The sequence below is a fragment of the Calidris pugnax genome, unplaced genomic scaffold, assembly GCF_001431845.1.
Source record: "Calidris pugnax isolate Ruff unplaced genomic scaffold, ASM143184v1 scaffold491, whole genome shotgun sequence".
NCBI lineage: Eukaryota > Metazoa > Chordata > Aves > Charadriiformes > Scolopacidae > Calidris > Calidris pugnax.
In genome coordinates this window covers 249,793-275,165 of record NW_015091208.1, presented here as the reverse complement: position 1 = coordinate 275,165, position 25,373 = coordinate 249,793, and the positions used below count along the sequence as shown (strand labels likewise).

Sequence of the window (25,373 nt, the reverse complement as noted above, 5' to 3'; positions counted from 1 at the left end):
GAGAACAACCTACAGTGATCCTTGGTCAAGCAAACCAAATCCACTTTGTGCATCGTTCTAGCACGGCCTTTCTAGCACGTTCTAACATGGCTGGACGCTCATTATGGTGTGATGTTCAGATCTCAGCATAGGACATGTCATGAGCAGGTCTCTTACTGCTCGTCATTCTGGCCACAAGGACATTAATTTTTTAATGTGCAGGTACAGATTGCTCAACTCACCACATCCGCTTCCTTTTTTCTTCTCTTTTTTCGTTCCGTTTTTGGCACCTGGTATTAGAAAAAGATTTAAGCGTATTTATGGGCAACTTCCCCAGGTAAAGCCTACAGAGGGCTCATATCTAACGTTGCCCACTGCTTTCCAGCCCCATCCTCCAGTCCACCTGCAGCTCCAGGAGCTCCAGAAAACTCTCCTATGGATCACCCCATATTCAGAAATCTGGACAACGGTCCCCTTATTCATCTCAGAGTTGAGATTAGCTGCTGGTCTAGCTCCAAGTCCAGCATCAGTGACCTAAAGATCTCCAATCTCATGCAAGACACTCAAGGAGAACGTGGCACAGCACTGCAGCTGGAGCTGATGCTCAGCCTGCTCTGAAGAAAACCTGCCTGGAGAGGAGCTTGGGGAGGACTCAGAGCAGAAACGCCAAAATATGGGATACTTATACAACAAACACCATCTCCCCAGCCCAGCCTGAGACCACGTGGCTGTCCTCACAGATAATATGAAGCAGAAAGCAAGGAGATGAGGTTTTTGAAAGGGACACTGCAAGCTCTGACTGCTCTAAAAATTGTAGATTCTGAGGACAGCCACTGCCCATGTCCCCTTCTCCTGCAACACAGCTGATGGTGAGAAGTATGTGGTCACTCGGAAATAGATCAAGAGATTAGCAAACCTGGTATTTCTTTCACTTTCCCTCAAAGTTTGAAAAAAAACCCAACCCAAAAACTAAAAAAGAAGCATGATAAGCTGCCTTTCCAACCATCCGCAGATGGCTGCAGCTTTGCCATGGAGACAACATCTACACATTGGCATCAGCCAAGGCCCAGCTCAGTCCAGATGTGAAGTGGGGTTTGCTGAGCCCAGTGAAACCCAACCAAGGAATCATGCCCTGTGTGCTGGCTCATGTTGTCCACCTCAGCTTAAAGCAGAGAATACAACAGAGGTTCCCATGTGTCCATGGAAACCACAGCCCCATGGAAAGACAGTTCCCAAATCTTCAAGGGGCTTAAGAAAACTGCCAACTACCTTCACTGCGGTGTAGTCCAGCGGTTTGTACTCTATCATGTATTCATCCAGGAAGACTTTGAAGGTATTGACCCAGACTTTGACTGGAGACTCACTCCAATCCCTCTGCTCAAGCCTCATGGTCTTCTCCAGAATCTGCTCGAATAAGGCGTAGAGGTCCTTATAGCGGATGCTTTTTCCATCATCCATCTTTTAAGGAAACAGAAGCAAAAAGAAAAGGGATTTTTATACATCTCAGACTGTCTATTCTGCTCCAGACAATTATTTCAGCCTGATTGGCTTCCAACTGCTCGGGGTGGTTAAAGGAAGGTACGATTAAAAGAAGGAAAAAAGGATCATCTAATAGAGAGGTTTTTTGTGACCTTTGGTAGGGTGGCTTCTCTGTGCACAGAGCAGGAGGACGTTAAGTGCCAGCTCAAGTCTGAGAGGAAACTTTTTGTACAATCTGGGCAATAAAATAGCTTTTTTTGATCACTGTGATCAGAAGCCATATCAATCATTGCTCAGATTCAGAAGCAGCAGAAGAGCAGAGGTCCATGTTGCTCAGATGTCTCCACCACTCGCAAATGTAACACAAAGGTTTCCAGGCACTTTGGGTGGCAAATAAAAGTTTATTGCCTTCCTGTCATCTCCCATTTGATGGGGAGCAAGCTGTAACGAGGAGATCAGAGATCTCTGCTCAATGTATATTGAGAGCTAGGTAATGAGGAAGAGTTAGGTTGAATTTACAGCTCATGGGACTGAATACAAAGGAAGAGCATCCACCCTTTGAGATAAGCAGACCAGGAATGGAAGGCTCGGCAACATCTCCACCACCAGGAGGACCCAGAGCACCTCGTTTCTCCTGGAGGTGGAAGTTCTCACCCGTGATCCAGTCACTTACCGCCAAAGCTGAGGAGTAAAAGCTGAAGATGTTTTGTCTGAATTCCTTCAGTGCTTTCTTGAACACGACATCTACCAGCGTGTCCTTCTTGCTGTCCTCATTGTCCAGTTCATTCATCTGGGAAACCAAAGGGGTTTATGCACTCACACCACTTCTGCTGTGGCAGGGCACGGCGTGAGATTAAGCAGCACTAACGAGCAGCTGCTCCACCTTGGGCACGTGATGTTAATAATGATTACAAGGTGGTTTCTCTTGCATGCAAACTAGAAACACGAGCATTTCCCCCACTCCTGCCCTCCTAGATCACCCATTTCTGGTGCTTCTCAAAGCAATGGAAGCACTGAAGCTGCTGTGCTTGTGCAGAATGACACATATTGCACGTCCACCTCTTCTTCCAAGCCTGCCCTGGTGCATGTTGTCCACCCTTAGATTAATTATTAGTATTGTTACTGCTGCCCCCGGGATAATTTTGGCTCTGACACCTCTGTCTGCTCCTCGAGCTCTCTGATGATTTAGCTGGAGCAGAGAGGACAGGAGTTACCTTTTTCAGGAGAAACTCATCCATGCTCTTCAAGTCACTGGCGCTGGTTATGATCTGGAGAGAGTCATTCTGCCACTGCACGGGTTCCAGAGCCACGTTGCTGATCTTGACGCTGCGCTTGCGTTTCACTTTGGGAGAGGGTTCCTTGTTCTCCTTAAACTCCCGCCGGTAGATACCGGACAGCTCAGGGCTCCGGGGGGGGGTCAGGTGGTGAGGGCCCAACTCTACAGGTGGTAATTAAAAATAGGGAAAGAGATTGAAGAGCAGCTGAAAAATAATTCTGCCACTAAAACAAGGAGGTGGGATCACAATAAACCTGCGGAGGAGAAAAGCACTACATGGTGCTCATAGGAAGATTGAAAGTAATTTCTCCTTTGGTTATTTCTTCCATCAAAAGGGTAAACATCTGTCCAGACAGCTGCTGGGAGGATTAGCGACACAGCATTCCTTGAGCCCACCCTTTTGGATCCCACCCTCTAACCCACTTGCCACATTTTCAGGTTGACGCCATCCACAAATCCAAGAGATGGGAACCAGCACAGACACCCCATTTGTGTTCTCTGTCTTTACCCAGGCTCCTATATATTGGGCTGCGCTTGGTTGTAGAATAAAGCCAGATTTACACTAACCCTTTACCATGAGAGGGAACACAACTTCTCTGCTCCTTACAACATGGACACCATGCCACCCCACCACTTACCTTCACCAAGCTGCAAGCCAGAAATCACCTCCCTGCCAGGGGCTTCTTGCTCTGCATACAGCTCCAGCAGCTCCGACTGGGTAGCAAGCTTCTCCCGTGGGGTCTTCTTCTCCCCCTGCTTTCCCTTCACCCAGAACCTCATCTTGGCTCGCTGAGGCCTGGAAATAAGTTGTGGAAAAAGGAATCAGTTTAACCAGGAAAATGTCCTTCTCCCCAAAACTATCGCTCATCTCCCAGACCTTCATGGTGTTTGAGGAGGAGTTAAACCCACACAACTTCTACCAGAGAAACCAGGCTGCGTGTCCTCAGGAAAGACAAGAAACTCAAGTTTCACACATGCAATTGGGTGGTTTGGGATGGGACGTCTATCCCATATTGCAAAACTTTATCGGGATAGGAGCAGGATGCCTCTTCTGATTGGCATGTCCATGGTCATATAGGAAAGGTGGGATGAGTAACTCATGTGATGGCTTTGGCTGGTGGAGCTCCAAAGGAGCTGGGGTGGTTCAGCAAGGTGATGGAGAGCAAGAAGGACATGGGAAGGACTTGTCTCCAATCTCCCACCACGTTTCCTACCTCCCATCTGGAGCCAGGCTCTTCTGCGTGGCCACCAGCTTCCCGATCTCCCCCTGAGACATGGTTTTGTGCAGTTTCGTTGGCCCTTCCCCAGAGGCGAGTCGCTGCACTGTCTGTAACGATTCCAAGCAACAAGCATTTAAAAACAAGACAGGTCTAGGGATGCCAGCTGATTATTTTTTTCCTAACAACAATTAGACATTTCATCTGTTACGTCTTTATTTCTATCTGCCTGCAGGTGAAACCCTACAGTCCTGTCAAGCTAGCTGCAATTAGAGAAATATTTTAACTACTCCTAAAAAAAAGAAAGGGATTTTCCTTGCTCCAACTCCATGTAAGGTCCAACCTTCTTTCTCCTTGAGCAACCAGTGATGTGAATCAGTGTGCACCAAGCAACGGGTCCTCATGACTCAGCCCACATCACTGGTCCACCATCTTGGGCTGGGCTACCCAGCTCTCCAACCCAGAAGAGCCACGACAAAGTGATTTGGGGTGTTCCTGGCACCAAAGGCATCTTCAACCACATGGATCCGTCCCAGCAGAGCTTCTTCCTCCAACTCTTGTTGAATACTTTACAGAGAAGATGACCAATGTCTTTTTGCCAAGGACATGTCAAAATGAAACCTTCAGAAATATGAGATTGTGCAGCTTTAATACAAAGGATCTCCACTTTCTTCATTATTTAAAATGCCTTGGGATCACTTTTAAGGGTGAAATGAATTTGCAATGATTCAACCTAACGGGATTCCATGAAAAAGTTCAGAAATAGTCTTGTTATATTAAAAAAAAAAAAAGCAATTTTGTTCTTTTTTTCCAATTGCAAGTGTGATTTCAGAGTTTGACTCCTGGAGGAGACACTTTCAGCATGAAGAAAGCAGGGCTGTATCTAAGGATTCAAAAGAAGATGGTCAAATATCTCTGGTAGCTTTCCCATCACCTAAACGTCTCAACTGTTTAGTTGTTTAAAACTGTGGTTTTAAGCATTTCCTTTTCTTCTATTAAAAACATTGCAAATAAAATTATATACCATATGGGCTGTTGGGGAGCCACATATACCATATTTATTGTATTATTTTTCACCCCTGGACTAACTTCTCTGCCATCCAGGAGATGGCAGCACATAAGGCAAAGCTGCCACTGAGACAGTAAGAAACTGCCTGAACCATCCACGCGTTTCTCCTTCTGTTGCTCTCACAGTTGGGTGATGATCACACATCAACTGTGGATGGACACTGGGGAAAAAAAAACACCTCAAAACCCATAAAAGCAATTTCCATCCAGCCCAAACTTGCTACTTGCTTTTAACAATGACTTATTAAAATATTTCCTCCCCATGATACAGTTTTGTTCCTGAGTAATTTCAACCTTTCAATCACTTTCTGTGCTTTGGGTTTTGTTTTTTTTTTTAAATGTATTTTGTGGGGGTATTTACTCCCTTTTTTCTTTTTCAAAGCCATTTCAAGCACATGGGTAGGTGCTGATGGTGGCAGGCAGGCTAAGGGCATCGCTGGAGCAATGTGGAGGTTGCTCTATAGGACACCACGTACAATTTATTTTTGAAATATATATCATGTCTACTGCACAAGCAGAACTAGCGTACAGCTTCTGGAGTAGAGCAAAGCAAGTGAAACCCCTGGCTCACGCAGAAAACTGAGTCAAAAACAACTGTAATGCACTTTTTACACAGAACTGGAAGAAGGATTTTTCTACCATTGCTACCACCACCCATCTCTGCTCTGCCCCAACTCTTGACCTACTGTGCTTCAACGTTTCCTCTGCTATCACAGCAACCTCTCCAGGTTTTGAACGTAAGGACAAAAAAAGCATTTTTGGAGCGAGATCCTTCTGTTTGAGGGGCTCCTCCAAGAAGTTCTGATGGAGAAAGTCTTTGGCTGGATGGAAAACCTCCTCAGATGCCAAGACAAGTCTCTGCACCAGAAAATCCCTGGCCAGGGAACACAATAAATCATCATCACGACAGCAAATGGCAATAGCCAGGGGGTCTGGAGTTGTCCCTTGGATGAAGAGGGGATCAAATATTTTTCCTCTGAAAGAACAACTTGCATTTCACACTCCTGCACTGGCAAGAGGTTACTGTGGCCAAGTGAGATTATTTGTCCCAGCAGGCAGTGGTGCTACGTGCTGCATCGAAGAGTTTCCTAAAGCGCAATGCTCCCTCTGAAAGGCTTAGGACAGGAGATCTTCTTTCATTGCTGGCTCTTCAGGCACGCTTGGGATCAGGAGGTGACAGATACTTGGACTGATGTTTGTCAATTCATGGCTTTAGTATGTAGGCTGGAGAAAAATGACTGCTTTGCTTTCCAGGTCCCTCTGTCTAAGAGCCTCTGCCGAAGGAGAATGTAGTCAGAAGGTATATGTGGTGTGGTTTCTCTGACCAAGGCTTTCTATTTATCTGCTGCAGGAAAGTTCTCCAGGCTTAGGTGCAAAACAGAAGGCATGTTGACCACAGCCAGGAGCTATTCCTCCCGGTTGCCTCACCACAAGGCAGGTTAATCCTGGGCTATTCACTAGCCAAAAAACTCAAGCAACCTTTGAAGGCTGGTTTTGTCAGGAAGCCCTTTAGCGTTAAAGCCACTTTGGAGTCAACTGTACCTTCAGCAGCCACCTTACATACTGGTGCACCCAGGGTTTGAGCTCTGGCTGAAGATGCTCTTGGTCTTTGCTGCTCTAGGATGCCAGGAGCAGCAGTTTCTGGTGGGGCTCTACTTAACCAGCTGGTGCTACACAATCGTTGGCTTGATGGTCAAGAAATCAATGGGCAAAACAGGCAGTGGGGCTGGTGAGTCATCACATGCTCAACTTCACAAGGTCACACGTGATGTCTCTTTGGTCCATCCAGCAGCCCCCAGCCGCTGAGCAGCACATTAAAAGAGGCTTTTTTGGCAAGTTGTAGCTGGGGGCAGGAGCTGTGTGAATAAGCCATTCACGAGCACAGAACCAGCCTGCGCCAGGCGGCCACCTGACTCGTCTTCATGTGAACATCACAAGACACAACAAATGTGTCTACACAGACATCAACCTAATTGACCTTGTACCCAAACCAAGGTGCACCAGTTCTGCTCTATCATACGCTGCTCCATCACCTGCAACACCCAACTGGGCTCTGCTAATAGACATGAATAAGGAGTCCCTAAATTCTGCTACTTGTGGCGATCCTGACCCAGAAAAGCCACAAGCCAAAGGGCTGGTCCCAAACCTGCAATACAGAATACAGATGGAAACACTGTACATGTTGTCAGGACACACAGACGTAGGGTATCACTGAGCACACGACGTGATGGGTAGCATTTGCTAGAAAGCAGAACTCAACCACACAAGGGGTGAAAGTGCTGATCACCAGTTGGAGAGCAGAGGAGAAGAGGGACACAGGAGAGACAAGAGACAGTTGGCACCTACTGCTACTCGCATGCGGTGAGAGCTGTTAAACCAGGTGAGTAGAGTCCAAAGGAGCATCTCTGAAGAGTGGGATGAGCTGAGTCCCTTCCCAAGGATGGAAATTGCCAAGTGCCTTTCGCATCCCAGCAGGAAAGATTTCTACAGCTAAAAAAACCCTAACACTTTGTAAGAGGGTAGCCTCCAGGAACACAGCACAGCACCCCAGGTACGGCACGGTCTTTGCTGGGGCTTTCACCAGGTGACATAAAATCCCATGTTTTACTTCATAAAATTCTCCCTTTCCTGATCTACAAGCAGGGAGACACGCAAGACACAGCCAGGAGAGCTCAGTTCATAGACCTGCGTCTTTCAATCAGGTTTTGAGTATTCCTGGCACAAACTCCCTGGAAATTTATCAAAAGCAACCTTAAAAATTCACAGAATTTGTAAATCTCTGCCTCTTCCTGTGAGGAAATTATCCTGGGAAAAATCTATCCTCTGTAATAAAAGCTGCTAACAGAAAAGTCACGAAAAACCCTCCTTGGCCATCTGATTTCCCTGGAAAAGCCAATTTTAGGATTGCACGAAATGTTTGCCGGACCCACGGCAACACCATAGCACAAAATAAAACTGCTGACTTTGTTTTTCACACTTTTGTTCAGTTTTATACTCAGTTCCACATTCAGGACCGCAGCTGGAGCAGAGGAGCAAGGCAGCTCTACGTAGTGCTCCACCTGAGCTCTTATGGCAGGAGACAATTCCTGGTGTTTACCCACACCTCTATGGGAATATCTCCACCACGTCAGGGAAAAAAACATGAGTGGGCTGGAAGCCGTTGGCCTCTTCCACTCCTGAAACCTCTGGGTTTGTGATTTTCCAAAAGCAGCTTATCCAGGCGGGAGATTAGGCCTGAGAAGCAGATGCTCTGCAGCACAGGCTCAGGCAGCTCACAGTGCTGCAGCCCGTGGACACCGCTCACTGTGCTTGAAAAAGCCACTAAGGACAGTGGTTTTTTCTTTCAAAACTCACTATTTCACTCTCACTGTATTTTTGTTGCCCGACCGAAATGTTTTTGCTTTCTCTAAGGCGCCGTCTGCCAGCATTGCTTTGATAACTGAGGACTGAATAATCACCAGGTACTGTGGCCAAGGATACAAAATCAAAAGTAGGAAGAGGTGAAATATTTACATCGTTTTCTTTGCCATCAGTTGTTTTTTGGACAATATTGGCTTTGATCTTTTCTACGGATGTATATAGATCGTTTTCAGAGCAAAAGGATCCTATGGGGACTTTGATATTGAGGTTTTAAACCAAAAATAAAATAGGTGGCTGTGCAATACAAGTTGCAATGCTCCAGGAAAGCTACGGAAACCATAGCTGATACCAAATCAAGCCAGATACACCTCCACAGGCAAGAAATACAAATTATTTCCCCATTTCACATCTGTTTCTGCTGTGTTCGCTGAGTTTACCCATCTACAGCATCCTTGGAAGCGGGAGGAGAAGCAGTGGAGGGATCAGTGCAGCTAAGGTTAGCAAAGACAGGCCCCCGCAGCTCCACTCGCTCCCTTCTTGCATTTTGCCCCACCACCTTGTCCAAAATTACCATTTCGGAGTCACTGTAACAGGCCTGCCCCAGCCGGGCCGCAGGCACCGCCTCGGGATGAGGAGGTTGCTCAGAGGAGAGAAGGAACTCAAAATTGCCATCGTAATCATCTTCCTCCGTGTCCCCCTCCCCATCAGCAAAAGTACCTCTAGTCAAGAAATCGGAGCGCGTCCGCGCCATGCGGGCTTTCTTTTTATGGGTCGGTCTGGGAACCTGCTTGACCAAATGATAAAACAAAACAAAACAAAACAAAAAAGGTTTTTAAAATAAGAAAAAAAAAAAAAAAAGGAGATTCTACCCATGTTTGGCATCATAGTAGGCTCAAGTACATACATAGGCTGGAGTACAGCCTTAAAACAACTCTGAGTGACGTTGCATCCCACGGAGGGGACACAATATTATATCTAGTGCAAAAAAAAAAAAAAAAAGAAAAAAAAGGACCAGGAGAAACAAAAACCAAGACAGCACGGTGAAAATGGACAATCATGGATGTTACTCAAACGTACGTTAAACCAAACCAAGACAAGACTGCATTGGACAGTGTTTGCCATCAGGACCACGAGATCTTTTTTATCCAGAGCTGCTATGAATTAATGTTATGGGGGCTTTTTATTCTTAAGAGAAGCTTGTGAAGGTTGCTGTACCATGATATCCCCCTTCTCTATGTCTAGCAGCCCTTCTTCACTTCTTTGAAGCTTTTGAGGGCAAACTGGCAGAATAAGGTGGGGTTTTTTTCCCCTCCTTCCCAATAAAAAGAGAAAATAAGCAAGCCACAACTTACCTCTCCTCTGCCAGACCCCGGCATCTTAAATGGCTTCCTAGCTTGGTCACCCTTGGAAAGGCATTGATGATTTGCTTCTCTGCTGAAACACAACGGAACAGAGTTGTTTCATCTTCTCCTAAAAGCCTTCCCACCACACCAGCCCGGCTCACAGGAGCATACAAACGCGCAAGCAATCAAGGCCAAATTGCAAGTTTGAGGTCATGGGGTTTTGGAATCGCTTTGAATTCTTCAGGATTTGAGTTAACACCAAAGGACGAGAAGATACAAAGCTCTCCCTGCCATCATGGTGGATAGGGCAGGTACCTTTTCACTTCAGGATTCTCAAATGTGATTGTTCTGTTGCAGAATAAGAAGCAAAATACGGGAATTTTTAATGTATTTTTTTTCCTGTGGCTTGTTCTGTGCATGAACCAGGAAAAGAAATGGAAAAAAAATTTTCTGGGGGGAAGAATATTCTCAAATACACACTTCCAAATCAATTCTCCAGGACCTCCCACAGATTTTCATATGAACTGGTTCAGAAGGAGAGCACCCCCGCTTTGCATCTAACTTAGCATTAAAAAATATGCCCATTTAAAATTGCTTTTTGCTCAGCTCAGTCTTTCTACCACTACTTCTGAATAAAACTCTCACCACACTCACCTGGGGGCCACTGGCTCTATCGGGGGGAAAAGGGCTATTTTTTAATTGACTGTTCCTTTTTTTCCATCATGTGTGTCTGGACCTAAAGAACCTGCACAAATTAAACAGGAACCTCCTCCCGGCACATAAACCACAAGACTCCTCCACTTGGAGGTACCTTGAGTTATCATCAGCAAACGTTCACTGGTAGCTTTTGCCTTGGAAAAGGTGCAGCAGGATTTGGGGTGTGTGGGGTGTGTTCATGTCCTTTTTGAGCTAAATGGCCCAAACCACTCCAAAATTAGGCAAGGCAGCTTAAGCAACACGACAGAGTGGAAGCAAACAAGTTGTCCCAAGATCCTGCTGCCGTCTCCAGACCCTGTGCTGGAGCAGCCCATCACTTCAGCAATGCGACGGAGCTGAAGGACTGCTAAGCAGTGGAATTATACATACAGACACACGTGTCATTATATATGTGAGCTATACGCTGTCAAAAGTGCGTTCAGACCCCAAACTCTCTCCAGACAATTGCTGGTTTATAACCTGCAATGGTAAGACCACCTGAATGACTTTGCAGGCTGTGTTAATTCTAAGGTAAGCAAGAAAAATCCTGAAATTTTCTGCCTTATCTACTCTCACCACCCAAAAATCCTAAGAATTTTTACTTCGTCTTTTAACTTGAGAAATAAGCTCCTATCCTTGTTCTGCTGGGGTAAATGAAAACAGTGTCAACTCTATTAATTCACTTCCCCTTCAAGAATTCGTCTGTGATTATCTCCCCTGGCTTACATAATGCCCATCACACAAGAGACCGAGAAATGGTATTTCCTTTTTCCTTTTTCCTTTAATCTCTGCCCACTCGTTGCTAGAAGATCAAGAAACCCATCTTCATTTCACTAAGGGTTTTGTACAGTCTCCAGAAACAATGCTCTGGGCCATTTGTATAAAATGGTCTCTAGCAGAACAAAAAGCCTATGAAAAAGCCTATGGAGAAAGCCCATGGAGAAAGCCTACGGAGAAAGCCTACGGAGAAAGCCTAGGGAGAAAGCCTACGGAGAAAGCCCATGGAGAAAGCCTACGGAGAAAGCCCACCATCTTTTTACTCACTGGAGGCCAAAGGGATTGTCTTTTGGCGTGAAGAACATAGAGCTTGCCCTCGCCTCCTCGGTGGTCTGGTTGGGCATTCGGGGTTGTCGGAGACGCTCTGTCCTTGAGAAGTGGCTGCCCGGGAGGTCCCTGGGGTCTAGAGCTGGTCTGGAATGGCCCCGGGGCTCCAGCGCCGATCCCGATTGACCTTCTCTTCGCTCCATGAACATGCTGACAGGCCTGTCTCTGGGGGCACTGTGGGCTGGAGAGCTTCCCCTGGTCCCAACGGTGAGACCTTTAATGTCCACCGATGATGTTGGAGTCACACCTGTGGTGGGGCCGTGCTCCCCTCTGCTCTGGGGGTGCAGGATGAGGACCGACTGAGGTCGACTGTCTGGTTTTTTGGTTGGTTTGGGGGAGGGGTCCTTCATTCTGCTCTGCTCAGCCCTCTGCAAAGCCTCCACTCTCCCTTGCTGCTCAAAGGCTTTGCGTTGTCTCTCCAAAATTTCCTTCTGCTGACGGATTTGCTCCATCATCTCCCTCTCATTCTGCAGCTGAAGTTGCTTTTGCCGTTCCTCCTTCTCTACATTGAGCTTTTCCAGTCTCTGGATGACAGAGTCTGGAGAATGAGCCTGTGTCACAGTTGCTGTCCCATGTTCCTCCCTCTTGGCAGAGGACTTCTCCTCTGCCTCCCCTCCCAAGGCTCTGCCCTGGTCTGGCTCAGAGTCCTTCTTGACCTCAGAGAACGTAACTGTCCTCTCCTCTCTTTCCACCGCTTTGTTCCTCAGGTTATTCTCCATCAGCTTCACCTTCACGTTGTCTTGTGGTGGAACGTAGAAAGTAGGTAGGTTGCTGGAAAGGAAAGTTTCTCTTGGATGTGCCTTGTGTGTAACATTCTGGGGGTCACAGACCACACGCTCCTTCCCGGTGAGGTTATCGGGTAGCTCCACGTCTGAAGGCGTCCTTCTGCAACTGGGTAAATTGCGGTTCACATCTGCTGCACAGAAAGACTTCTCCTGCAGATGAGCCTGGGGACTGCTAGGCAAAGAGTCAGTGGAAAACGATTGTGTATCTTGCTCATCTAAAACTAAGGAAACCAGTTTATTACTTGGGGTATCTTCACAGCTTAGCATCTCAAAGCTCCCTTGAGAGCTTTCGCTCTCTGGGGTTCCCTGAGGGGAATGAAGTGCTTCAGATACAATCTCGGTGGACCACCGCCGCTCTTCTGAAGGTGACAGCCCACCGGTGGACCGGACCTTGAGCAGCTCCAAGCTAAATTTTGCCTGTTCCAGTTCACGCATCCTCCGGCTTTCTCTTTTTGCACGAACCACTTTTTTCTGGTTGAGATCCTCCAGCGACTTGGGTCTCTCCCTCACAACGACCTCCTCTTCAGTGTCCATCCCGCTCTGGCTACTGGCTCTCTCATGTCTTTTGTACAATAAATTCGCAGATGTATCCAGTGGGTCCGTGTGATTCACCCGATTATTCTCCATCAGCAATTTATGTTCCTCTATAGCTCTCACTCGCTCTTCAAATGAGCCATCCTCCCACTTAGATGGGTCAGAGCCCTTGATTTCCAAAGCATCATCTGCCTCCAGTCCATCCTCTTCTCTAACTGACAGGCCATTCTCCAGCTGCATCTCTTTTAATCGCTGCTCTTTCAAAGCTCTAAACCTGCAAGAAAGCAGAAAAACAGCATATTGTACCCCTGTGCCCACTCACGTCCCTTCAAGGCACTGCACTGGTAGCATCTCATCACCCCACCATCATCACCTCACCACCATCGGCATCTCAAGCAATGCTCCTTGCACATCTGGTGCAAGACAACGTGAGTGCACGCTCAGTTTCCAACTTTCTCCTCTTATGCCATCTCTCCTACCCAAGGACTGCCCCAACGCACCTGAAAGCTCCCCTCGTGCCGATGCCAGCAGCTCCAGCCTCCATCCCTTGTCTAGCTTGTTTGTAAGCTGATGGACCCAGAAGAGCTTAACCCATGGCATCCCCTTGGCTTCTCCATCTTCACCATCCTGCCCAGGCTGCCTCTGGTACAGCCAGCAGGGACTCGTACCCCATGCCAAGAGCTCTTTGCAGCTCCCAGGTCTTCCACCCTACGTCAAAGTGCTCCACACCTTGCAGGCAGCACTTCCGGAGAACGAACCAAGACCTGCCCTGTGGCCAGCAAGCCAAGGCATGGCTGGAAGCCCTCTCCCCTCTGCAGCAGCTGGCTCCAGTATCCCCTGTCCCTGTGAGACAGCACAGCAACTAGATTGGCGAGGCAATCTGAGTTAAAAATAGGCTACTTAAACTGGTGCTGCTGCCAAGGGGGAAAAAAAAAACCCTCGTGAGTATTTATGGCCTCAGCTTTCCACTGCCTACGTGCCCCAACCTGAAATAGGCTCTGCTTATGCTTGGAGTGGGATGTGCAGCTAAATAAACTCCTTTGTTAGAAAGCAGGGACAAACGAAGGATCAGGGCAGGTCGGGACGGGGTCAGGGATCCTACAAAGGGACACAGAATCACAGAATCACAGAATCTTCTAGGTTGGAAGGGACCTCAAAGATCATCTTGTCCAACCGTCAACCTGACTGACAAAAATAGACACCCACACAACAAACAAGGAGCATCATCACTAAACCAGACCTCCCAGCACTACATCAACCCGGCTTTTGAACACCTCCAGGGATGGGGCCTCAACCACCTCCCTGGGCAGCCCATTCCAATGCCTGAGAACCCTTTCAGGGAAAAAATTTTTCCTAATATCCAGCCTGAACCTCCCCTGGTGTAACTTGAGGCCATTTCCTCTCGTCCTGTTGCCTGTGACTTGGGAGAAGAGACCGACCCCCATCTCTCTACACCCTCCTTTCAGGGAGTTGTAGAGAGCAAGAAGGTCTCCCCTCAGCCTCCTCTTCTCCAGGCTGAATAACCCCAGCTCCCTCAGCCTCTCCTCATAAGACTTGTGCTCCAAAAAAATATGGAACGCATCATGAATTTGCCACCCTCCGCAAGTCACCACAGTCCAAGCGGTGCCTGAACCCCCATCCGCCACCTCCCTCCGGATGGGAATAATCAGAAAACGTTTTTGGTTTTTTGCTGATGGCGTTACCTTTGTCGTGCTAAATATCCCCTGCAGGCCGCTTGCAAGCAGACGACTTGGCTCCTGCTGGCCGCGTAGGACTGCTTGGCGCGGTGCCCTCGCCAGGCGGCCTGGATGCTGGTGGCCGCCTCGTGCCGGCGCTTGGCGTGCTCCCGCCAGCAGCTCTGGATGAGATGGGCCGCGAACTGCATCTGCAGGAACCTCCGCCTCTCCACGAAGCCACGCCAGTGGGTCTGGAGGACGACGGCGGCTTTGTCGAGGACGAGAGGGTCCGGGGATGGTTCGCCTTGCTTTCGGCTCCGGTAACCGCGCCAAAATCTCTGCAAACACAGCAGGCAATTCCTTATGACGGGTGTTGCACGGGGATGGGGCAGAACCTGCCTTCATGGAACCTCTCCAACTCTGTCTCACAGAATCACAGAATCTTCTAGGTTGGAAGGGACCTTAAAGATCATCTTGTCCAACCGTCAACCTAACTGACAAAAATAGACACCCACACAACAAACAAGGAGCATCATCACTAAACCAGACCTCCCAGCACTACATCAACCCGTCTTTTGAACACCTCCAGGGATGGGGCCTCAACCCCCTCCCTGGGCAGCCCATTCCAATGCCTGAGAACCCTTTCAGTGAAAAAATTTTTCCTAATATCCAGCCTGAACCTCCCCTGGCGCAACTTGAGGCCATTTCCTCTCGTCCTGTCGCCTGTGACTTGAGAAAAGAGACCGACCCCCACCTCTCTACCCCCTCCTTTCAGGGAGTTGTAGAGAGCAATAAGGTCTCCCTCAGCCTCCTCTTCTCCAGGCTGAATAACCCGTTCCCTCAGCCTCTCCTCATAAGACTTATTCTCCAGACCCCTCACCATCTTTGTCGCCCTTCTCTGGACCCGCTCCAGCACCTCAATGTCTTTTTTATGGTAGGGGGCCCAAAACTGGACACAGTACTCAAGGTGGAGTCTCCCCCACTCCCAACTTTGACCGTAAGTAAGCTCCTTCCTCGGAGAGGGGACCTGATTTTACCCATCAGCTGTATCCCTAGGGTTTGTGGATTTTAATTTGCAATGAAATCAGGCACCATCACCTACCTGTATGATCACTGCCGCTTGCCTTAAGCTGAGGAACTGCCTCCTGCAGAGCATGCTGCGGAACCAGCGCTGCAGCAGCGTGATCCGGCGCAGCACCTCCTGATGCAGCAGGTCCTGCAGAAGCTGCCGCTCCCGCTCCTTCACGAAAACCTGGCAAAAGAAAAAAACACCAAAAAAAAAACCCAAAAAAAAAACCCCACTAGCATGAAAAGCTCCCTCCATCACAAGACAAATGATTTAACACCGCTGGTTTCCGCATCCTGGATGCCCAGAAGAAAGTTCACCTGCTGATTTTAGCTAAGCCACCCCTAACAGGTTCCTGCAGTTTCATCTACAGCCCACGACTGTCCGAGCTCTGAATGCCAAGCTCTGCTTTCCCTTTAGGGGAGGCAAAAGGAGAGCTGTTGTTTCAAGGTATGTCTACACTTGAGACACTGGAACAGGTTGCCCAGGGAAGTTGTGGCTGCCCCATTCCTGGAGGGGTTCAAGGCCAGGCTGGATGGGGCCTTGAGCAACCTGGTCTGGTGGGAGGTGTCCCTGCCCAGGGCAGGGGGTTGGAACTCGATGATCTTTGAGGTCCCTTCCAACCCAAACCATTCTATGATTCTATACACACAGACAGGGTTTTTTAAAGGCTGCCTCATTACACCCAGACCTGTGCCAGTGTTTAACACAAAACAATATTCCTTACTATCTTGCATTAAGGATATTCAAAGCTTCATTTAAGCCATTGGCTTCCGGCACACAGAAGAAAAATAGTTTAATTGATTAAAAACGTATATAAAAATATTAATTTATCATTACAGAAAGGCAGGCAAACGTTGTATCTGTATCTTAAAGTCTGAGCTGAGGATAAACATTTACCATTGTTCTTCCAACTTGGTAATTGTCTGGATCAAGTTTTATTTTCTGGAAGAAATCGTGGATATTGTGCTTAGACGGGCTGATGCCTTGTGGCAGAAGGACATGGAAATGGTTGACAAAATCCTGAGAAGAGAAAAAAACCAAACAAACCGTCAAGATTTGGTTAGGTGGGTCCTGCTGTGTCCCTTTCTTCCACAAATAACGAATTTGCTCCACTGAGCACTTGAAACAGAATCTATCGAGTGAGCAGAGGACAGATAGCATTTTACAGACTGGGAAAGGCCAAGTTTCCTCTGCCATTTGTGGTTTGACAGGAAACACATCAAAGCAGGGACTCGGCAACGTTCAAACCACGTTCAAGTGTGGGAGGAGAGGTTCTGCAGAACCCATGGGGTCATCTTGAGGGAAAAAAATCCTCCAAATCCTCAATGAGGGCCACTACGGAAGGGGGTTACCAGCATCTGCAAAACATCTCCAAGATGCTCCATGGGTTTACTGCTGTGAAGACTCAAAGAACGAAGGAGGTACGAGGGGAGAGACCCTCCCAAGTAAGGTTGGGATCCATGATCATGGCAAAAAAGAAAGCATTGAGCGGTTTTTCCTTTTCTAAACAGCTGCTGCGCAGGACACGACATCTGGCCCAAAGCAGCTGCCAGCAGGAAACAAATCAGCACCAGCAAAGCATGAAAGGACTGACATGTGTGCAAAACCTGGCAAAAACATGGAAAAGAAGAAAACAGGAAAAGCTGGGTAAGTCCTGAGTGGTTTCGAGGATGCCGATCACCCTCCCGCTGGGACACAGCCAGCACCACCACCACGGGGTGAACGCCATTCCCAGGTGATTTCAAAAGAGAAGAGTGTGTGCAAATTGGACATTAATTTTTTTTTTTTGCAAAAAGGAAGTCCACATTACAGAAGAATGCTGCTTTTCTTCAAAAACCACAATGTTATCTGCAGAGGGGCTTGTAGCCTTCACCTACATCTAGACCAGCTCGCTAAAAATCAGCCCATTACACCCCTTGCCTTGCACGAGCTATAAATTCATTACTTTGCTAAAACAAACGAGCTAGCAACATTCAGGCAACTATGGTAGCGATGCCAAAGGTGACGGGAGAGTGAAAACATTTTCCCCAACCTGGAAGGAGTATTTGCAGCTGTATCCTGACTGGCGAATGCGGACGGTCTCCAGCATCCCCGTGTACCGCAGCTGCCTCAGCACCAGGCTGTCGTTGAACCGCAGGGGCAGCTGGAAGAGGGAAAAACAGGGCAAGGATAAGCAAATATTTCCTTTAACTGAAGCTTTTAAGGGCGCAGGGGGGTAAAAGGATTCAGCAGATGAAGCACATCTGCATGACACGCACGTCGGCAACGATGCTGGGGGAGGGAGGGGACGTGGGTCCCCAGGAACCAAATTAATCCCACCAAGGCTGAATCCTATTTGCTTCCAAGCAGCCATCAGACAGAGACTTTCAAACAGCTAGATATGTAAAGCTATAAAGGAGGTTTTTTGGAGGCCCCAAACTGAATAAGACACCCCCCTCCCCCGGCCAGGGGCACCACTAAAGGGTGAGACTGTGAGCAACTAAATCACCTCTCAGGCATAAAGCTTCACCTTTAAATTCCTGGATAAAACTCCAAAGGATTAATCCACAAGAAAGCATCGCTACTGCAACCTTCATTTTAAACTGAGGGTCCTTATTCCATGAGACAAATCAGAAAAGGCCAGATTCAAAGAATATGATGTGTCACTGATTCAGTCTGAATACTGTGGCTTAGTCTAAAAGTATCTGCTTTCACCTTCGAAAATTTTATTTTAAAGAAGCTTCAGGGCTCAGTAACAGCACAAGTGAACTCATGGCTCTGTAAATCTCTATTATGGGTGGCAGGAGCTTCAAAGGAATCAAATTCATTTATTAAATCCAATATATTTCTCATATAAATTAAAAACATATATTTTTTCGTATAAGTGTTTTTACAATTACAAGAAGAGCCAGTGCAATTTATCAAGAGCAACACCCAAGCGATACCATCAATGCTTCCCATTGCTCATATACAAATATCTTCTAAATCCAACTCAATTTGGGGGTTTCTTTTCTTTTTAACCCCCGATAAAAATTTCCAAGATGATTTTCAGCAGCGCTGCTTTCACAAGGTGGGATTTACCTTTTCGGCGTTGGATCGAATGCACTTGACAAAATAAGGTTCTGCTTGGCCAAGGGTCTCCATCAGCTTGTTGAGTGATGCCTGCAACAGAGAAGACATCTTCAGTTGGGAAATGGAGAAGAGACCACGACAAATAATGAAAATCCAAGTATTTAAATCAGAAAAAAAAAAAACAACCCTGGAATAAATTATGAGTAAGTCAGGCAAATGGGAAATTGTTCCCCAAAAGGAGTGTTTCAGACCAAGAACTGGGCTGGCTTTGTCTTTGCACCCAAGAGAATTAGCTAGAGATAAATACAATGTTGGGTTGTATTTTGAGGTCCCCAGTTTGACCTTTGCACATCGGCCACTGAAGCCCAAAGTCACATCCTGCTCCACACCAACAAGTCTCTTCTCGCCAAGGACAAGGCAAGGATTTACACCTTCCACCAATAAAATTTTCCTTTATCAAAAGTGACTCCGTGCAGCCTTTATTCCTGGTTTTTAATTGTCAAAAATTTATTGCTGGCCTAAAAATGAATTTTCTTAATGACAGTTTTGCAAAGGGTAGATCTGGAATTTGCAATGATTTTTGAAGCCTGTGAACCCTAAACACTTCATCGATTGTTTTTAGAGCAGAATAGCTTCAATGCTGGCCTTTTCCTGGCCATATTCCTCTGCTGAAACACACAGTTGTGATCACTGAGAATCGAGGGTCTTCCAGGTTCCCATTCTATATTTCCCCTTAGATCTCCATCATTATTAAAAGTCTAACCCGTGAAAATGAATTTATTTTGGCATCACTGCTACGCCCAACTGCTCCAGCAGGACGCCATAACGAGTTATTCCTCCACCTCACAAATCTTTGACTCTTTTGCGACGAAGCATGTGCTCTTTGAATAAAACCATATCGAAAATCAGAGCGTGCCGAGTCAGTCTGTGGCTGGCCAGGGTCCTCGGCTGCATTTTTATTGCTGTGTCCTATAAATATTTTGAATATCTCTAATTGCCAAGCACATTATTGACATGGTATTAGTAACGTGCCCCCGGAGTTCATTACTCCTGAATTTACAGTGTTTAAAACTCAGTTGCATAAAAGAAATTCTGTTGCATATTTACTCTAAGCTAAGTTATAAATTTTTGAATATATGTGTTACTTGCATATTTACTCTAAGCTAAGTTATAAATTTTTGAATATAAAATATAATTTTTGAATAAACCAGCGTGATAGTAGAAAGAAGCATTTGGCCTAATAATCTGCTTGCAGGAAGCCTTTTTTTCTCCTTCTGATCATTTTAAAGACATCTATATAGGAAGCCTTTCATGTTTAGAAAAATGTATCTCCATCCAGGATCTGGGGAAGAGCAAGGGCTGGATCCCACGTGTGATGAAGCTGCGGTATGTGCGTATGAATGGCACACAAATGTCCCCGTTGTTCCCACCCCAGGGAGCAGCAGGAATGCCAGGACGGGTGCCTGTTAGGAGATAGGGATTAGCAGCGATGCTACAGCATCCCACCGTGCCCCACAAGGGATGCAGCCCCCTTCCCAAAAAGCCCTGCTGAAATCCCGGCAAGCAAAGCACTCCCGATGCTGGGAATTGTGGAAATGGGATGGCATGGCGACCGCCGGCCCCGCAGGAGGGGGTATTTCCATCCCACCCTCAGCCAGCTGCACCCCACGGGCGGCAGATGGTGCAGCCACCCACCACTGGGAATCCCTAAAGTGCAGGCGAGGTCCCCGGATTAACCCCGTACCCTGCTCCTTTAACCCTCTGCCTGCAAAACCTTCCAGCCACCCACTCTTTCGCCGCCTGCATTGAATCTCCCAGGGCTCAACGAGCTGTTTCAGCATCACCCTTTGCTAGATGGGGCAGCATCCTTCTCTCTAGGGCACCCCCAGCACACGCAGGATCAAAGGGGAGGCTGTAAATCGCCAGTTTGGGTACCAGCGGTCTAGTTTCCAGCTGCAAAAGCCACTGCTGCTCTTAGAGCATCCTCTCATACAGCTATTTCCCCTAGGGATTACTGTAAAATCAATAGGAGATGGAGCAGCTGCAAACCCGGCACTCAGGCACGAGCCACAAGGCAGCATTTATCAGCAAAAAACCCACCACCCATACCCAGAGATAGGAAACGTTTGTGTTTCCTGCCTGTGACCCAATTCCACGCGCCACGGTTTTATTAGCCTGCTCTTGATTAAAAAAGAAAAGAGATCTCGTTGGCTTGCACCAGGCTGCACCCTCGAGACAAGGCTTCTCTCTTACAAGTGTTAAATGGAATCAGGGCTGGAGAGCCCGGCGTTGGTCTGAGAGGAGAAGCTGCTGGTCTTACCAAGGCTGCCTCCGACCCAAATAAAGTGTTATTCATCGAAATAAAGAAAAGGATGCTTTGTAGACACAGCCCTACATTGTCAAATCACCGCTGGGGAGCATCAGAAAGCGTAAGGAAATGTATTGGGATAATCTGTTTCGCTGCATAGGGGCAGGGGGGAAACATTCGCCGTGTTTAGTGGCCTTTTATGTCTACGTGCTGTAAAAATATATATAAAAAACCCAATCTCACACACCCTGAGGCTTTTCAGAGTTTTGTTTGAAGGATGAACAGGTTTCAAACGGCATTTCACTCTAAGACACCCCTGTTTCAACCCCTCTGTGGTATTGTATGAATTAAACTCTGGGTATTTTAATTAGCATACCATTAGACTAGACTAAGTTTAATATATATACAAATATATATAAAAAACCCAATCTCACACACCCTGAGGCTTTTCAGAGTTTTGTTTGAAGGATGAACAGGTTTCAAACGGCATTTCACTCTAAGACACCCCTGTTTCAACCCCTCTGTGGTATTGTATGAATTAAACTCTGGGTATTTTAATTAGCATACCATTAGACTAGACTAAGTTTAATATATATACGTCTCTCTACAGATGTGCATTCTGCAAATTGTATATACGTAGTTTTACATATATACACGTGTGTCTGCATTTATATACTTAATTAGTTAATCTTACCCATATCTAAGCATGGAGACTTTCTAAAAATGACCCACAATGTCAAAAAATTAAAATTACAAGTCCAAACCAAGCCAGACTTGCTTAGAAACCGATTTTTAACTGAAAAGCTGCTTTCTAATACGACCACCTGCTTGTGCATGTGTCTGGGAGCAGATTCCAAGCCCTGGTGTGCATATTGGAGGATTATTTTTGCTGCAGCTATTCCCAGGGCTGGCGCACAGCGCCGGCAACACAACAAATGCCGCCTCCATCCCTCCTCCGCCCGCCTGCAGGAGACGCAGCAAAATATTTTGACCTTCCTGCCCCTATTAAAGCTCACGTTCTGGCTAAAGCTGAAAACAGATTGAGTTGCAGATGCTGACTGCAAATGAGAAGAGCATAAAAATGTCATTTGGGGATTTTGTGGTTTCTGGATCGGGCGGAGCAAGCGCCACGATGCGATGGCTCGGGAATGAGGTACCAGAGGGCAGGGATGCACCAACACCTCTGCTCTGCAGCTTCATCCTCACATCCCACCCTGCTCCACCATCTCATCCCCCTGATATCTACCATCGCCCTTGCTTCTCTCCGTTTACACCCTTTAGGTTCCTCCAGGTGTCTCCCAGCTTACCCAAACCACCTCCTCAGCAAAATCCATGTCCTAAATGGTGGCGAGGATGGGACAGGACTGTGCCTGCCAGTGTGCTCCTCAGCACCCCGGGGACCCGGAGCAGGCATTTGCTTTTCATTCACCTCTCTGTATCAAAGGCAAAGGATTACCTGGAACTGGGCACTGATGCTGGGTGGCTTTTTCTTCTTATGGAGGTGGAGGAGAGATTTGGTAATGCGGTCGTGCAGCGTCAGGTTGGTGAGGTGCTTGAGGGACTTCACGTCCAGCAAGTGCTGTAGAAGAGGGAGACTCCGTTTGTTCTTATATAAAAATAAGAATAATTATATCTTATCCTCATGCTATCTGCTATATCCCTTTTGGTACCCTCTGCAGGGCTTCCTTAGGGTGACCCCCCTACTTAATCTCAATGGGAAACACTGAGGGATGGCTTGAAATGTAGCTCTGCTCAGATCCCTCACATCATGTTCTCCGAGCTCCTCTGAGACCTTGCCAAAGGCATCTTAGACCATGAGAAATTTGGCTCTCCTACCCACTAAGGGCTGCAGACAAACTATTCATGATTAATGAGCAGTTCATCGATTAACTGTATCTGTGCACGCAGAGAGGAGTAAAACCAAAGTTTGCTCCTCCTGGTTCTCTGTTCCTGACCACCGATGCAGCACCAGCGAGGACCACGGCAACCGTTATTCTTCTAGATACAACAGATCTCTTGGCATCTTTTAAAACACAGTAAATGCAGCCAAGTTGGAGGGAAAGTGAATATTAGACAAGCCTGTTGTTTATCAGGTACCAGCCCTCTTGCATGACCCACCTGCTCATTTTAGTTTAGAGATTTAATTATCAAATTTCACCAGCACATACGTAGTCCTTCCAAGGAGGAGGAGAAAAGAAGCCAGAGCAGGTCCAAGAAAGGAGGATGCAAGTGCTCACACAGCACTTTCCCAGCACAAATCAGGGCTGAAACCCTTTTATATAAATTAAAGAACCCTGAACAGAGCCGAGTTGATCAAGGTCTTGATGTTGACACAAGTGGTCTACCTCTCCGTAGAGCATCATCACGTAGGTACCCATCACTGTACCTACAGCCTTAACCCACGGACCAGCAAGATAAAAATGCTGCTTCTCGCTCACCTTGGGGAGATTGGGTTTAGCTTTGAAGTTCTTATTTCGCCTGGGGAGATAATAAATGGCTCAGGTTAATCCACGCGTGCAATTGCGGAATGGAGGAGTTTGTGAAACAAGCCCTTCCAAATCCCCTTCAGCAGCTGCCTCCTACCACCTGTGCTGAAACTGGGCTGCTTCTGCACGCTGCAAACCAGTTTTACAAATTTAGTGGCACAGGTTTGAAGGGAAGGTATTCAATTAAAGGGAATTGTTACGCTGGAAATGATGGGGATGCCGGTAATTTGGGTAGAGCGAGGGAGCGGCGTCGCGACAGGACTGACCACCCTCCTCCTTTCTCATATCCTACGTTAACTCCAGCCACCCCGGAGATGTTCTCTCAACCTGCTGATGAGACTGCAGTGTGAATCATCGACAGCATTTCCCCACCTCATTTGTAATGGGAACTTTGATATCACGCTAAAAAATGTGACTGCATGACATCGCTGTCATCTCTCGAGACTGGTTTGACCGGCAGGTTTGTTCCTTCTCTCTCTTCCCCACGTCTGCCATTACAAATGAAGGATAAGAGCTGAATAAATCAGGCGTGTAAAACACACTGGGGTCGCTTTGACCCAACTGCAAAACGTCTCCAAGCCTACTTGAAACCCTGATTATTTTTCATTCTGGCTATTTACATTCCTCTAACTACCCGTGCTGCTCATTACGCTCCAGGAACAAAGCCAAAATTCCCTTCCTTTCATACTGACATGAGGATGCCGTGGGCCCTCTCCAGCAGTTTGCTGTTGGTCGTGTTGACGAATATCCCGTCCTTGTCTAGGAAGGCGCCGGGGCTGGCGAGCCTGCTGTGCCGCATCCCCATCCGGCCGTTCCAGCCAACCGCGTAGGCATCGCTGCAACACCAAACACCGCACAGCGTTAGGGGGATATATTAAAAAACCAACCTGGTTCTGTGGTGAAATAAAGAATAAGATCAACAAATAATCAATTGGTAGAAAGTGAGAGTCGCCGATTTATTCATTTCACCATTCATTCACTCCCATGGGATGAGTTGATGATGCCGGGCACCACATGAAGTGATTTGCTAATTAAGCACCTTTCAAAAAGCAAATAGTCATAAAAGGATCAAAGTATCAGCAGGAGAATAACATAAGGCTTGGGTCTGCAGATACCCCAGTGGTCCAAAGAATATGAGACGATAAGCTCTGTTATCAGCCTTGCCAACATCAATAGTCACAACTTCAGATGATGCTGGTGCCGACTCCGTCTTCTCTAATTCATGCAATCACCTCATTAAGGAAAGAAAAAGCAAATTTCATTTGCAACAAATGAATTATTTGCCACAATTGAAGGATGCCAGCCCCAGGACTGATGGGTCAGCCCAGAATCACTCATTGGTACTCGATCACAAATCACTCGCCCAATTTCATCCTCTCTGCTGTGCAGCAGAGCTGCTCTGGTCTCCAGAAACGCTCACCTGGCTGCAGAAGGATTGACAGGAAGGGTGAGAGGAACCAAAATTCTCCTTTGGAGGAAGGAAAATGGGTACTCGACAAAACTTCACATCATGGCAAATAATTTCCAGAGCTGAGAAACCTTCCTATGGTGTCTGGGGTTACACAAAGCCTCTCCTGGGCTGCACGCAACGGCAATACTTTTGGTTTGCTGGTGGGGCTTTGGTCCTTTGTTTGTTGGGTTTTTTTAATTTTAAATTCTCTACCAGCCTTGCAGAAACCATCATATGAAATAAAGCTGATCTAGGGAAGGATATGGGGTCTGCAAGCCCTCCCGAGCTATCTCAGCCAGAAGGAAAAGGAATAGGAGGAGACTCAATGCAACACCAGTCTTCTGGTCATGAGGATGCTGAAGGACACGGTGGTTTAAATAGGACCCCAGTCACTTCTGAGGTCTAGCAACAAAGCAGCCCTTTGCCTTAAAGTCTTGATTTGGAAGAAGGCCAAATACCAAGTGCCACAGGGAAATAAAAAAAAACAAAACA

At 47.1% G+C, this 25,373-nt stretch overlaps 1 protein-coding gene across 5 annotated transcripts in view; it reads right to left on the bottom strand.

The window, feature by feature from the left end:
- The window catches only part of MYO9A (myosin IXA), a 211,353-nt gene that overhangs the window by 13,272 nt on the left and 172,708 nt on the right, over positions 1 to 25,373 (bottom strand). For 2 of the 5 annotated variants that reach the window (XM_014959797.1, XM_014959799.1), the window contains exons 17-33: positions 24,124 to 24,267; positions 23,384 to 23,423; positions 22,402 to 22,524; positions 18,647 to 18,727; positions 17,619 to 17,729; positions 16,484 to 16,606; positions 15,620 to 15,769; positions 14,545 to 14,855; positions 11,463 to 13,115; positions 9,732 to 9,813; positions 8,951 to 9,163; positions 3,949 to 4,061; positions 3,373 to 3,530; positions 2,673 to 2,896; positions 2,132 to 2,248; positions 1,249 to 1,437; positions 222 to 269 (exon numbers count right to left, since the gene is read on the bottom strand). In XM_014959797.1, coding sequence (XP_014815283.1) covers positions 222 to 269; positions 1,249 to 1,437; positions 2,132 to 2,248; positions 2,673 to 2,896; positions 3,373 to 3,530; positions 3,949 to 4,061; positions 8,951 to 9,163; positions 9,732 to 9,813; positions 11,463 to 13,115; positions 14,545 to 14,855; positions 15,620 to 15,769; positions 16,484 to 16,606; positions 17,619 to 17,729; positions 18,647 to 18,727; positions 22,402 to 22,524; positions 23,384 to 23,423; positions 24,124 to 24,267 — 3,880 coding nt within the window. The remainder of the gene's footprint in view (positions 1 to 221; positions 270 to 1,248; positions 1,438 to 2,131; positions 2,249 to 2,672; positions 2,897 to 3,372; positions 3,531 to 3,948; positions 4,062 to 8,950; positions 9,164 to 9,731; positions 9,814 to 11,462; positions 13,116 to 14,544; positions 14,856 to 15,619; positions 15,770 to 16,483; positions 16,607 to 17,618; positions 17,730 to 18,646; positions 18,728 to 22,401; positions 22,525 to 23,383; positions 23,424 to 24,123; positions 24,268 to 25,373) is intronic. The other 3 variants (XM_014959798.1, XM_014959800.1, XM_014959801.1) reach the window with 3 other exon arrangements.